The sequence below is a fragment of the Pseudophryne corroboree genome, chromosome 4 (genome assembly GCF_028390025.1).
Source record: "Pseudophryne corroboree isolate aPseCor3 chromosome 4, aPseCor3.hap2, whole genome shotgun sequence".
Classification (NCBI taxonomy): Eukaryota; Metazoa; Chordata; class Amphibia; order Anura; family Myobatrachidae; genus Pseudophryne; species Pseudophryne corroboree.
This window is the reverse complement of record NC_086447.1, coordinates 296,339,858-296,354,654: the sequence shown is the minus strand read 5'-3', so window position 1 is coordinate 296,354,654 and position 14,797 is coordinate 296,339,858. Positions and strand designations below refer to the sequence as shown.

Below are 14,797 nucleotides of genomic sequence, written 5' to 3'. Positions count from 1 at the left end.
ATATTGTCTTTTACAGATACCCCTGCATGCTGGTACTTGGAGAACCAGAAGTACCAGCATGCATGGCATTAAAGGGCCCGCTGGTACCTGTAGTATCCCTGTAAAATAAATATTAAAATAACGACAACACACACTGTGAAAGTAACAGTTTAAAAGAGCATACATACACACTCACGCTCACACATACTTACCTACATCCCCTGAAGCCCTTCGGTCCTCTTGTCCAGGACCAGCTCAATGAGCCCAGGGCTCGTTATGCTTTTATTGGGAAGGTAGCACATTGTTGTTGTTTTTTTGTTTTGTTTTTTATTGTAACTTTTTCTTAGCTTTTCCTGACAGAAGCATTCACAGATCTAGCAATTCACATTACAAGGTGTGGCTTTACTAGCATAAGAAACTTGCCCTACATCACACATTGTAGTAGACTCAAGCTTACAAACTCGCTGGCTTTTAAACTGTGCAAGTTGTGCAACAAACTCACCTTTAATGTGCGAGAAGGTGCAAGTTTGTCCCACATAAAAATCTTGGACCCTATTATATCTCGCCAAAAATATCCAGTGAAATTTGCGGAAATGATCAGTGGTTTATGTCACAAGGATGGGAGGAAGGAAAATATGGTATCATAATGTATGATTTGTTTCTCATCTCCATACCACCATTAGCCTCATCACATGCTAAGCTACTCTCTCTGTGGTTATTTAGGTTTGCTGATATATTTTGGCTACGGTATGTGGAACAGCACATTGGAAGTTAGTGCAAGAGAAGAGGTTCTCCATCAGAGCACCTACCAGCGGTATGATGTTGATGACACATTTTCAGTAGATGATGGCTTCTCATACCCTCCAGAAGAAGAAAAGCCCCAGGACTGGGGAAGTGCAGAAACAAAAGGCACCTACTATCAGCAGACGTCAGAGGCACAGGACAACAGCCGAACAAACAGCAGGTCCAAAACTAAAGGGAAGCATAAGCAGGACATTGATGCTCTGATTGCCAACGAGGAGTTAGACTACCCAGAATAAAAGTAATGCATTGTGATTGCAATCCACCTCAGCTGTGGCCTAGAAGACTACAGCTTCAAGACCCTGCATAGGGACTCCCTTCTATCTCACACAGTCTGCTGCTTACTAAGATGTAAACAAGTGTTTAACGTTTTGCTGATTTTCATTTTCATACAAGTTTAGCTTAAATTATTTTACTATATATTTTTAAGTCATTTCAATGAATTTAATACAACACAACACAACACAGATTAAAATGTTCTATTTTTGTTCTCATGTATTCTCTAGCAGTTGTATTCAGGATTTAGATAAATATTTAAAACGTTTTGATGGCAATATTGCAGTGAACTTGTACGATTTATATACAGAAGTATTTATACAGTTAATAATTTAAGATTTTCAGTGTCAGTTATTGGAACAAGAAATGAAAAGACAAGGAGAGAGAAGAATGGAGAGAGGCACCAGGGAATCTGCTCCAGAATGGCATAAATGATATAAGATTACATATAAAGTATATTCACAGTTACACAGTAGAAGCACCAAAGAAAATTGTGATGCAAAAACATAATATAAGGGTTACCCATTAAAGCTGTTATAGAAATTTGTTGGATAGAATGGGAATTGGAGATTTTTTTACAGTAGCTCTGCATTAAAGCGTTGTCAGGACAGCTAATTATAATGGGTAATAAATATTAATAGGCAGGAAATGTATAACGCAATGTTCCAGTGAAAGGTGCAGGTGGTGCACAGAATATAGGATCCACATAATTTCTAATGGTGGTAAGCACAGGACCTCAGGCAGGTTAAAAAAAGGATTTCATGGGCATCAAATCCCATGTAAATTGTCAGTATATGCTTTGTATACATGTAATGAACATATGGTATATATATGAAGCCACCCTAGTATAGTATGGTTTGACTGGAAGGCTGTTTTGCATGCCAGTGATTGAATATGGAACTGCGCCTTACATACTTGTGCACAACAGTTTCTGATTTAGGGGATAACAGATTCCTGATAATCCCGCACATGTATAAATATTGCCCAAATGATGATAAAGCCAGCATAACTGAATAAACGTACTCATAGGTGTTGGAACGGGTGGATGACAAGGGGATGGCTCGCCCCCCGCCCCCCCAAACATTTGAGAGGTGCCAGTCAATGTGCTGGATAACAGGGCACCATCTAGTGTGCCACAGGCAGTGTCAGAATGGAGATAATCCCCTTTGTGGCTGCTCCACCTCTTCTCACCCCATAGCGTTTTTACACCCACCTCCAGTGCCCTACTACCCAGTGCACCCAGCTCCAGTCCCTACAGTGTGTTGCTAGTTACTGAGGACTAGCCCCGCTTCTGGGACCCTGCACCCTTCTCACCTCCCACTTTATATGTTCCTCCGATCTTACCCTTCAGCTACCCCTTCGTCCTTTCTCTATCCTTACCTCCCCATGGACCCAAATGCCAATAAATATGCTTAATGGCTAATGAATGGGCCCATTAATGTTGTACTTTTATTCTAAAACACTATTATGTGCATTCCACATAGTGTCCTTTATGCTGTTTTTAACATAAATGTGTGCATATTTGTGTGTGTGCAGGTAGATTAGATAGATAGATAGATAGATAGATAGATAGATAGATAGATAGATAGATAGATAGATAGATAGATAGATAGATAGATAGATAGAGCTAAATAAATATAGATAGACCATGATAGATAGATAGATATATATATATATATATATCTGACATCAGAAACATGGTATGGTGGGTAAGCTCACCGGTCCCTGAGGGGGCAACATTCAGTTATTTAGGGGCCCCAAAATCAGATAGCTTGGCCCCCCAACTTGGGGCGCCCCTGCATATATTGGGGTTAAAAGAGGGATTGTTCTTGATCTAAAAATCGCACATCATGTCCTTTATCTTGATATTACTATTTAGACATATAAATGAGATAAACTATTGATGTCACTGCTTTATTGCCACCATAACTACGTAGAAATAAATCATGAATGTGATAGAATGAAAAAAACGCTGTGCACAAAACAGTTTGGAGGAAAACGTAATATTGATACACAGTAGATTTTTGTTTTGTTATTACATTTGAAAATCCATTCTATGTATACAAGGGGAAAATATTAAATTGTATATAAATATTTTAGGTAAATATATTGGGCAGTGGCACCATATATTCTTGCTGCACTTTGATATGAATAGTATCTGTTATGCTCTTTTGGGTCCTAGGATCTCTGTAAGAGGTGTTTTATTACATGAATTTGGTAAGAGAGAAGTTATGAGATGATTATCCTCACGATGAATGTTTCCCTCAGGTTTGTAATATCAGATTTATTGATGATTTAACCTGAAATGTAACATCTTAGTAGCTGTGCAGATTTAGATTGTTATTGTCACACATTATTAAGCCAGTACTTATTTATTATCCTTATTAAACTGGAAACAAAGCCAGTGTAAACTAAAAGGTCTTTTCTTATTATATATAACATGCAGTTAAAGTTACATGTCCCTCAATACTCCTGGCTACCAAGATTCTAAATGCAGCTGAAAGCAAATATTTTTACATGACAGAATTTTTCTTTTTTTCTTTTTCTTTAATCAAGGACACTGTATTTGCATTTCTTAGTTTTATTTTACAAAAAGTTGTTTGTTTCTTTACTTTTTATTTTCACAACCGAACCTATTTAATGCTGTTAATATTACTAGCATGTTTGTGGATATTGTGTTATTTCCACCTCATTATATTTATTATGCACTGTCAGTGATTAATATTTTACATACACTATTAAAGGATGAAAGTGTTATAGGCAAGACAGAGTGTAGTGTAACATCATGTAACCTTGCCCAAGTCTATTGTTCTATATTCAGATGAACAATGATATCCTATATAGCCAGAGTTATTTTGTGTCACTTCTTACAGTATGAGAAATAATGCATTTAAATGAATGAGTTTTAAGCAGCTACCAACCAAATCATTGGTCATTGGATAACATCTTTGCATGATTTACTTTCATAGAGATAATCTGGGCAATTCAATTTTTTATGTGCCGGATCTCAAGTCTAAAGTGACAGATCACAGACGATATTCAAATGATATTCAAAATGTTTTGGGGTGCCCCAACAGCCGACTTTTTGTACAGCTCAGCTCACCACCTCAGGAGGCTGCGAGCGGAAATGTGTCCTCCTGTAGCTATTTGTGCCTGAATGGAGCAGCAATTGAAATGCTCCGTCGGCGTCATCTAGTGGCAGCTGTGGGGAAAAACAATGGAATTCCCCCCAGTGTGCTTAAAGTGTACTCATCCATAAGCGCCAATATCAAGTCCAATCCCAGGACTCATTCCTCAGCAATGCCACTTTGCCAGGGTATGGATTGATTGCATTACCAACAAAACCGATGTGACAGGTCCCCTATAAATTAAATCATGTATCGCAGTCCAGTTTATTATGGACATTATAGCAGTAATTATGTCTGTCTCAACTTAAGTGAGGCCAGTATTTCTAATTTCTTTACTATTTCTGACTTAAATGTAAGGCCAAATATTTGCCTATTTCCGAATGTGCCGCAAAACTTCTCAGGTTTCACCACTGGAATATGGCCTTAAGTGTTTCAAGTCCTTCCTTCACCACCACACACAGAAGAATGGATGACTGTTCATTCCAACTTTATCCATGAGCCAAAAAGCTCATAATCCTACCCCAAAACTCAGCTTGCAAAATGTTTTATTATATTTCTCTCATCTTTAATAAGTAGGCTATATACTCTGTAGCTCAGTGGGAACTAATACAAAAGATGTCTTGCATATACAGTATTATGTATGCTTATGTGTGTAATGCTTGTGTTTATGTTGTAGAATTAACCTAAGGGTATATGGGTACAATGGAGAAGGCTTTATGCTGCATGACATGTCTAACTGCATATCTTCATGCCTAATCGTCCTATTTATTTTTCAGAGAACCTCTGATATACTGTAGGTGAAGATTGGTTGTGTATAGTGATGACTGGTGATAACTGAACCACTGTCTATAGGTGAAATGAGAGCATATAGAGCAGTGTGTAAGCATCCCATCCTCACGTGCTCTCTCTACCATTCAAAACTACACAAAGTGCAATTTTATCACAGATGTAAGACGAGAGAAATAAATATACATATACATGCCTTAATCTAATATAATAGAAACATATTTAAATTGTGCTTTCCCATACATTACTAAGGGTTAATAAATCCTAATCCTCCATGTAAACCCTTTTCTAATGTTTAAAAGATGGGAGTTCTCACCAGAAAACATGTTTATAAAAATACATATTAAAATAATAACCATGCGTGCACTTTGTTAGGCTGTCTACTATTCTGGCTTTTCTTTTAGCTGCGGGCAATGCGAGTGGCTCCTTTCCTATAACACTTACTGTGTACTGTAGAGCTAGTGTGATCTCTAGATCTGTTAAATAAATATTGCCATCTTCCCTGCTTCTACACCTAAATCTGCTATATAGATGTTCAGTTAATTTCATACATATAACACATTGGTTAGATATATAAAACGTTCTTATAATGAAAAGTGGAGGTGTTGCCCAGGGCAACCAATCAGATTCTAACTAGAATTTGATTGGTTGCTTTGGGCAACACTTCCACTTTACCATTTTGGACATTTTAGTAGATCTATCCCTTTACCTTTATTTTCTAACATAAAAAGTAAAAAAAAAAACATTTTCAGAGTTTCTCCTAGTTTTTGATCATTATGTTTCCAGTGAAACGCCAGTCAATAAATTGTTATCTGATACTCCAGTTGCATTTTAAATACTAAATTAAGAATCAGCATGTTTGATGTTTCCCTCCTGCCATGAATGGAGTATGGATTATTTAATAGCTTTTTTCCAGGAAGCAAGCAATACAAAGAAATATAATACAAAGGTTCCATAGCAAAATAATACATATTTCCATCCAACCTCCTAAACTGTTAAAAAAGGGGCAATAAAACCTATGTATACCTATTTTACTTAAACTTGTAAGCTTGTCTCTAACATTTCTGCATTAAAGATTAAACGGGAGGGTTAGCAACGTGCGATGGAGGATGACTGCCAACCTGGGAAGTAGAGGACCAACAACATGCAGCCCGATGAGAGTAAATAAAAAAAATTTGACCCATGGTACAGTGGTTCTTGTTTATAGTGATATGTCAAAATGTGAACAGATGCTGAGGAAGCCAGCCATGTTGGATATGTCTGCCTGCATGATAGCTATGATTCACTATTGCCTCTTCCTAAAGCTGCATAATGGTCTATGTGGGCCAGTGATAGCCACACGATGCTATACACAGAGTCCATGCACTACTGAGTTAGTAAGACCTGTCAATATATTAGTGCTGGTCAGCATTTGCACATGCATACATGTCACAGAGAGCAGTAACTTCTATGCCCACACTGCCAGCCCTCTCCTGACCACAGTCCAGAATTGTTTGTGCAGGTTATCAAGGTTTCCATTAGTTGTACAATCTTTGCAAACATCTAACATCTAGTTTGTAACTGTCTGCTAATCATAACCAGCAAAGCTGTCACACAGCAGGTATTGCACGGGCAGATGGCAATTTCAGAAATCTAAATGTATCATTTGCTGCTTTGCAACGTGCATTGACTTCTCAGGCTTCCGTTTATGTCGAAGTCACAGTCCGTTTTTGTAGCCCCTGGTCAATATATAAGCTTGGTCTGGTCATATCTGGCAATCCACTTTTTTAGGCCAACTGCCCATATATGAGCAGTATTTGGCCAACATATGTATCACCCAAATGGCCACAGATCTAGAGGCTTTATGTGGATGATCCTGTGGAATGACTGCATGACTGTATATGGCTAATTGCCATTAATGTTTCAGGGAAGTACAGCACTTTTAAGAAACATCTGTAGAACTTGGACTACATTTGGTTCACTCAGGACATTTTTCAGATTTCAGACTTACAGTACATTTATTTTGTTCCTATTTTCCGTTACTGCATGATTCAAGTGGTCATACCACCCACACACATAGGTTATTTAGGGAGCAAATGCACACTACAAAATGTTTTGTCTTAGTCCACCCACAAGAAGATGCACCCTTACCCTCACTCTTGGGAGATGCCTTCAGAACTAAGAAATGCCCCTTGGTTTGCGGAGAGGCTGAAACAACCTCCAGATGGGCACTGTGCAACGGAAGAAACATGGCATAAAACTCCAATTAACTTGTATGTTTTTCACCGAAGGTTCTGCTGAGTTTAGCCTTATTTATGGCTGAAATTGTTCATGAGAGTAGAGGGAAATTGGGACTGAATTTATTAATTATGACAAATGTGTGTAACAGGTAAAGTTCCAACAGGCTCATTAAAAGTAAATGATGAGTTCCCAGAGACTGCCAGCTCTGAGATGATGTAAAACTAAAGCTCTGATGCGGACTGGGCATTGGCACAGCACCCCCAGTACCATGCAGAAAGCCAACAGAAAACCACCCTTTCGCTTACCAAAGTGGAAATCACCTTCACTCCTCCATCACACATTTCCTCTGTCTGTGCAAACATCTCTTCGGCAAACACTTCTACCTTCCGACATCAGCCCTTGCACTTCAGCTGAGAGCAAGGAACAGTTGAATTTCCACTGCCCAGCAGGATATATACAGTATGTTTTAAAGGAGACAACATGTAAAAGATTATCACCTATCACATTACTGAATCATGCGATAGGCAGATCCACTATGAGGACATAGCCCGACTCAATGTTAGCTCCTGACATTGCAAGCCTTCCTGTATCTTTCCTGCAAACATGATGGTACTGCTGTAGTACAAGTCACTTGTTTGTGCCTTCTAGAGCCAAAAGCTATCAGACCCTCCTTTAAGTATTATAAAAGATCTTGGTTTTGACATTTATTTGAATAACTAGATTCTGGTAAACATTCATTCAAATGTTTACATGCATTGCAAAGTCACATTTCCTCTGTGCTTTTATGTGCGCAAATTTTTTTTTGAGACATTAGCTATTTGAAAAACATTTTTTTAGTTACTTGCTTTGATGTCTGTTACCCACTTATCTTTGGCATTGTATATAAAAGAGTGAGAAGCTAGTTTTAGCATGTGATTAATGCTGGTGAAATGTGGGCCAATCATGCTGCTCATTCTGAGCGCACAGTAACAGGATCAGTGTCCTGGATGTGATACAGCAATTTGGCCCAGGTCAAGGTTTTGTCTTCCTCAAGTCATATGCTACATTATACATACACGCATAACCAACATATCTACCTTATCTTGCTATTGGCTAAAAAATGTAAACTATCAATCATTTTCACTGAATGCCGCTTACAATAAACAAGTTATTTGCTTTACATACTAACATTATTTGTCAGATTGCATTATTAGATGGTGAAGTCTGATTGGAGGAGCCTACGGCTGATTACCACTGGCACTGTGTAATGTTGCATTTGATATGTGGCATTTAAAGAGCTCTTAACTTGTGGTTAAGGTGATGGGAGACAAGGGGAAGAGAAATGTCATTCATATCAACACCAGTGTTGGGAAAATGCTGACCTCTAGTACAAATTCTAGTGTGTATGTGATTAATGGATACAATAAGTTCTATTTCTATACCCATTTACATGTTTTTACTAAGGGTTAAATCTTAGTAATCACATCCCTAAGAAAAAGGGAGCCATGATTGCTGGACCCATGGCACCAGTTTGGAGATAGCTGAGGAATTAGTTATGTCATGAGTATGGTGAAAGCACAGATGCATGCTGGGGGTGCTGTAGCTGCATCTGCTCCAATAGGTATTCTACCATCTGCAACGTCAATTTTAATCAGCATCTGTCACCTACACATTCTTCTTCGGCTTATCTGTAGCATCCTTCTCCAGGAACCTGACAAGTTCTATGATTGGGATTGAGCATGTATATAGGATAGAGTACAGACTAGTGATCGTGGTGTAAACATTGGGGGTCTGAGTGGTAGCAGGGGCATGAGTGAGGTATTGGAAGATGTGGTTTTTGACATGGAGAAGACAGTTTAGGATGGAGAAAGGGTCTGCTCTCTGTAGATCTGCTAATCAATCACGTGTTACATGTCCACTTTTAATTAGCACGGTAAGAAGACGGTGGCTATTCTTAGATGTTTAGAAGGTGGTGAGTCTCCTAGTCAAACATTGGAGGAACTGCCTTGTTTGGCTAGTAATTGACTACAAGAGTTTTGTGTATATGCTACCATTTTGTTTGCAAAGTTTAAAGACTTAGGGGGTCTATGTACTAAGCCTAAGTACTATGTACTAAGAGATAAAGTGGATGGAGAAAAAGTACCATCCAACCAGCTCCTAGCTGTAATTTTTCAAATACTGTCTGTAACTTGGCAGTTAGGAGCTGTTGGGTGGTACTTTATCTCTCTCCAAGGCTTTGTACATAGACCCCTTTGATTTTCCTTGTTAGATCATTTGGATCTCATTTGGGGTCTATCATATGGTGGACAGTACAGTTATGCAGGAAATAGCAGTCATGAGGAATAAGATTTGCTCATGGGCCTGACTCAGAGGTCGATGCAGACGCATCTTTTGGTGGTCGTATGTCTGTGACTTGATGCAGATTCTGCAACAAAGCCCTTCCCTGGTGTACACCCATGGGTCTGAATGTGCAAGGCCTGAGATGCCCACTATGAGCATCTGTAGACACTGCAACACCACCTGGTGCATCTTTAGAAGCCACTATAAGTTACATCATCATTAAAACTTGCATCAGCCCTATAGCAGATGCAGATTTTCCATCTGAGTATGGCCGCCATTGTGAATGATTGAGCATTTGTGTATGCAAACACTTCAGCAACACACCCACAATACTTCCATAACACGTCGATAAGACAGTCCATATCCGTGCATCTATGCAGCTCCTAGTCCCAGGAACAAGCAGCAAGATTCCAAGACATTGCTGATACCATGCATCTCGATTGCAACAGTGCCTGTGTGCATACTCACTGTGTAATGCATGTACCATGGCAGTTTGTACGGATTTTCACACACACACAGTAGCAAAAGAAACATCAGCATTGCATGTGGCTCTGATTCAGGTCCTGTGTGTCTCCATGGGACTATCCACTTTCAGACAGAACTAGCATCTTAGACTCGAACCAACTAAAGAAACAATACATCTTGTAGTCTTTTCATGAGAGCTGTTGCACCTGTATATTTAAAAACAAGTGCTGACAATGTAATTTTCTGTATCCAGATGTTCCATCCTTTAAGAAGGGATCCAAGGTAGGGACACAGTTTATATACAGTAGCAGTAGAGGCTTACTTTGGAGGTTGTATTATTGTTTGTTTGTTTGTTTGTTTGTTTTATATTTCTTTTTGTACTAATAGATATTGAATGCAATGATTTATTAACGAAAGTGGAGTTTGTTAAAATTACCTGTATATTTGACTGTGCTACTTGTCATAATCGCCATGTGTCACTCTTTGGCTTGTTCCCAAGGAAGAACCTTGGAAGTCCCACTTAATTCATTACGTGTTTTTTCTACCTGGTCCTTTGGGTAATTACTTCCTGTGCTCAAGTGATTGTTATTTTCAAGGTTATATTATGTATTTGTTAATTATTCAGTAGTAGTTTTATAGTAGATAGTTTCACAGGTTTCGGGTTGTGATTATTTGCTTGGTTATTGGATGATTTATTTATTAATGTTAATTGTCTTGTCACGTGGTGTACTTGTATACTTGTAACAAAGGAGAAGGCAGAAGGGGCTAGGCAAATGCTGTGTTTTCTGGATATTGAGGTAGACCTTATTGGTTTGCCTGAAAAGCTAAGATGAATGAATTGCAATCATTGCTGGGTCAGCTGGTATTTGCGTGTTGGGTAATGCCGAACAGAAATGTTTTCTGTAGGCATATATCCTTGGCCACAGTGGATGTCAAAGTTCCTAATTATTGCATTAGAGTGTGCTGGCAGATGCAAGATTATTTTACTGTGCAGCTTAATTTTCTTGATTATTACAATACCAAATTGTGTTGGTTGCAAAATAAGTATGCAATTCAATTGGTTTTCGTGTCCTCTTTTTGGGTGATGGTGTGTGGTGATTGGCTGGCCTAATGTGCCCAGCTTGATTTGGATAAGGTGAACTTTGTTAGAATTGTTGCAAATTATTATGAATATTGAATGGATGGGTTAGAGACTGAGGAACAGACAGATTGTTTCTTTGGACAGATAATAAGTGTAGGTCATATGATCTTTTTCAAGTGTGTTTTTTTTCTTGCCTGGGTGAAAGCAAAAGTCATTACCACCCTTAGGTTACCAGTGTCACTTCTCTATTTTCCTCCTTCCATGGAAAAGTCGTCAGTTCCTTCAGTTCCTCATGGATCGCCCCTTTTAAAGATATGGTACACATTTACCTATCTTCCCAACTTCTCTTCTAGAGTGCTTGCTTGAGTCTCTTCCCGAATCATCCTGGATGTCCCAGCCTTTTCTCAAACTAAACATGCAACCGAAGCCCTTGTCCACATACTCATCATCTACCTGCATGACTACTGTAACATCCAGCTTTCTGGTCTCCTTTACTTGTCTTTCCCCACCTCAACCTATCATGAATACTGCTGCACATTTAATGTTCCTTTCTAACTGCACTGTGTCAGCCTCTCCCCTCTGCAACCTCCTTCACTGACTTGCAATCCCCTTCAAACTCCACTTTAATATCCTGACATGAGGACTTAATAACTACCACCCAACCCTATATCTCTAACCTCATTTCTGTCAGGATGTAGTTATGTGACCGGCGGTCAGGAGACCGCTGGTCACAATACCGACAGCTACATCCCATACATTCTAAATCCTGACAGTCAGCATGCCGACTAACAGGGACTATTCTCACTCATGGGTGTCCACGACACCCAATCAATGGATCTGCAGATATATCTACAGCCGGATTGTGCAGTGTGTTGTACATACACACTGCCCGATCCGCTGTGACTGACATCACGAACTGGATGGGCATTTACATGCGGCCGCCCAGTAAAGCCATCAGTCACTGGCGGCCACTACAGCATGTGTACAGGTGGTTGGCTGACCGCCCGTACACACACAACGATGCACCAATATATCTATAGATATACTGATCATCGTGTGTACTGCAGGACCGACGCGATATGATGTGAACGACGGCGTTCACAGACATATCATTGGTACACACTGGCTGAAGGGCCAGCTATATATATCGGCCAGTGTGTACCCAGCATTAAATGTATGACTTGTGATTAGTGCAGATTATCTGGTATCCAGATGATAGCTCGACAGTGTATTGGTCGACAGTATATGGTCAACATGCATTAGGTCAACAGGTACAAAAGGATAACAATGCTTAAGGTCGACAGTTTCAAAAGGTCAACATGACAGTGGTCAACGCACAAATGGCCTACACGTTTTTGGGGTTTTGCACATGTTTTACCAAGATTTGCTTTATTTACTGTCCATGTGGACATCTTTTGGGAATAGTAACCTGTGGTAAGTGAAGCGAGCCCGCGAGGATCTACATTTGTACTGATGGTGGTCATAGAACATGAAATATACAAGATTTGGTCCAAAAAGATCTGTTGACCATTGTCATGTTGGGCTTTTGAACCTGTCGACCTTTCATATGTCTACTTTGTGTACCTGTTGACCTAATGCATGTCGATGATTTGGTGTCAACCTATTGACTGGCGACCATTACTTTGTCCATCTATTATACCACACCCGATTATCCGGGGTAGAGAAATGTCATGGGGAAGGCATGAAAGGAGGTCAGTAACTATTTATGGTCTCACGTATTCACTTAAATTGTAGTTGTTTTGCCCACTATGATACCATTTTAGTTCCAGTTGCATTTCCTAGTGAGCTGGGTTCACATAGTTCTAGGAAGATTGTAGTTTGAGATATTTGAGATGTTGACACTATGGTAAAGTGCTAAAATCCATGATGGACCAGTTGGGTAAGGAACTAAGAACACATTCAGATGCATTTACTTCAGTGATCTGGGTCACTGTATGGCGCTGCTGGCTGGGCTGGTCGCTAAGGCTCTGATATATGGATATCCTCAGGCTGGCACTCATTTTTATGACTGGTTAAACTCACCATTACATATAATTCAATAAGCTGTTATGTTAAAAAAAAGTTGTGGCCTTGCCCTTATTCAAATGTATCCATGTTTCCTGTGTCTTGGGTTATGTTGCCTATAACTTCTTATCAGTCATATATTTATAGCACTACTTCTATAAACTGCCTAATTTTTATTTAACATGTAGACTTGTATATCAAATATATTGGGGTAATGCATTCTACATATCTGAGATGGATTTTATTGACATTTCATACAATAATAGCATCTATATTTAGTTTATTATTATTATTCAGTAATGTTTGTATTGTGCACCGGCACCCGTTCTCTGTGTGTAGCACTACAGGTCTCAGCTGGTAGCACCTTCATTACTGGCAGTTAGGGTGTGCAGTTTAGGGCGCCCTCTCCCTTATTTATTTAACCTAAATTTATTTGAACTATTTAGAATATTTAAAAAATCTAATCCAAAACAATGAATTTGTATTAAACTACTGTATATCAGCTAACCAAAGGTAAGTATTAGTTTAGGAGGTAAAAAAAAATGAATCCTGAAAGCTACCTCAACCTGTTGCTACAATAAAACTTTAAATATATTTAACAAGAGAGAGAACCATTCTTTTAATAACACCGTGTCCCTTATTACACTGTGATATAAGTAACACTATACAACAGGGAATACAATGTCTGGCTTTTAGTCACTGATATATAGTAGTCAGACAGGCATTAACAGACCATGCTGCGAGTTGTATAGTGAGAGGTATTCTGGTTGATAGGAAGTGTACAGGTGTCTATATATAAAGTTTCTCTGCTATAAAGGGGTTAGGGGTGCCTGTAATATGGCAACCTGAATCCCCAAATGTAGGGATTTAATTTAAAAATGTTTTTTTTTTCTAGATGCAAAAGTCTAAATTATTATTATTCACTATGTTGTCAACTTTAATGCTAAGTACAAACAACTTTGTGTACGGAATTAGAAAGGTGCCATTTCAGCCTTTGTCTTCGGTATACCTCTGCAGCTATTTATAAATATATATCTATACATACACAAGCTCACACACGCTGGCAGCGCCACTCGAGAGACATTTTTTTATACACTATTCCTGAGAGTGCCGGATTTTTGACCTCTAACATATACAGGTTGAGTATCCCATATCCATATATTCCGAAATACGGAATATTTCGAAATACGGACTTTTTTGAGTGAGAGTGAGATAGTGAAATCTTTGTTTTTTGATGGCTCAGTTTACACAAACTTTGTTTAATACACAAAGTTATTAATAATATTGTATTAAATGACCTTCAGGCTGTGTATACAAGGTGTATATGAAACATAAATGAATTGTGTGAATGTACACACACTTTGTTTAATGCACAAAGTTATAAAAAATATTGGCAAAAATTACCTTCAGGCTGTGTGTATAAGGTGTATATGAAACATAAATGCATTCTGTGCTTAGATTTAGGTCCCATCACCATGATATCTCATTATGGTATCTAATTATTCCAAAATACGGAAAAATCCGTTATCCAAAATACCTCTGGTCCCAAGCATTTTGGATAAGGGATACTCAACCTGCATACACACACATTATATATATGTATATATATATAACTTTTCCAGACCGGCACTCCAATACAGGCATTGCTTACCCCGGTGCACGTTTCAGATCCACAGCCAGATCCCTAAATAAACTCCACACCAACGGCACACAGGGG

The 14,797-nt window shown here is 38.8% G+C and overlaps 1 protein-coding gene and 1 long non-coding RNA gene across 3 annotated transcripts in view; one reads left to right on the top strand and one right to left on the bottom strand.

Moving 5' to 3' along the window:
- The window catches only part of LOC134909407 (uncharacterized), a 14,616-nt gene extending 13,666 nt beyond the window's left edge, over positions 1-950 (bottom strand). The window contains exon 1 of the long non-coding RNA XR_010175919.1: positions 789-950. This is a non-coding gene — a long non-coding RNA (uncharacterized LOC134909407). The remainder of the gene's footprint in view (positions 1-788) is intronic.
- Positions 1-14,797, top strand: part of SLC7A14 (solute carrier family 7 member 14) — a 246,794-nt gene extending 231,997 nt beyond the window's left edge. For both annotated transcript variants that reach the window (XM_063916224.1, XM_063916225.1), the window contains one exon: positions 703-14,797. In XM_063916224.1, coding sequence (XP_063772294.1) covers positions 703-1,019 — 317 coding nt within the window. In that variant the 3' untranslated portion in view covers positions 1,020-14,797. The remainder of the gene's footprint in view (positions 1-702) is intronic.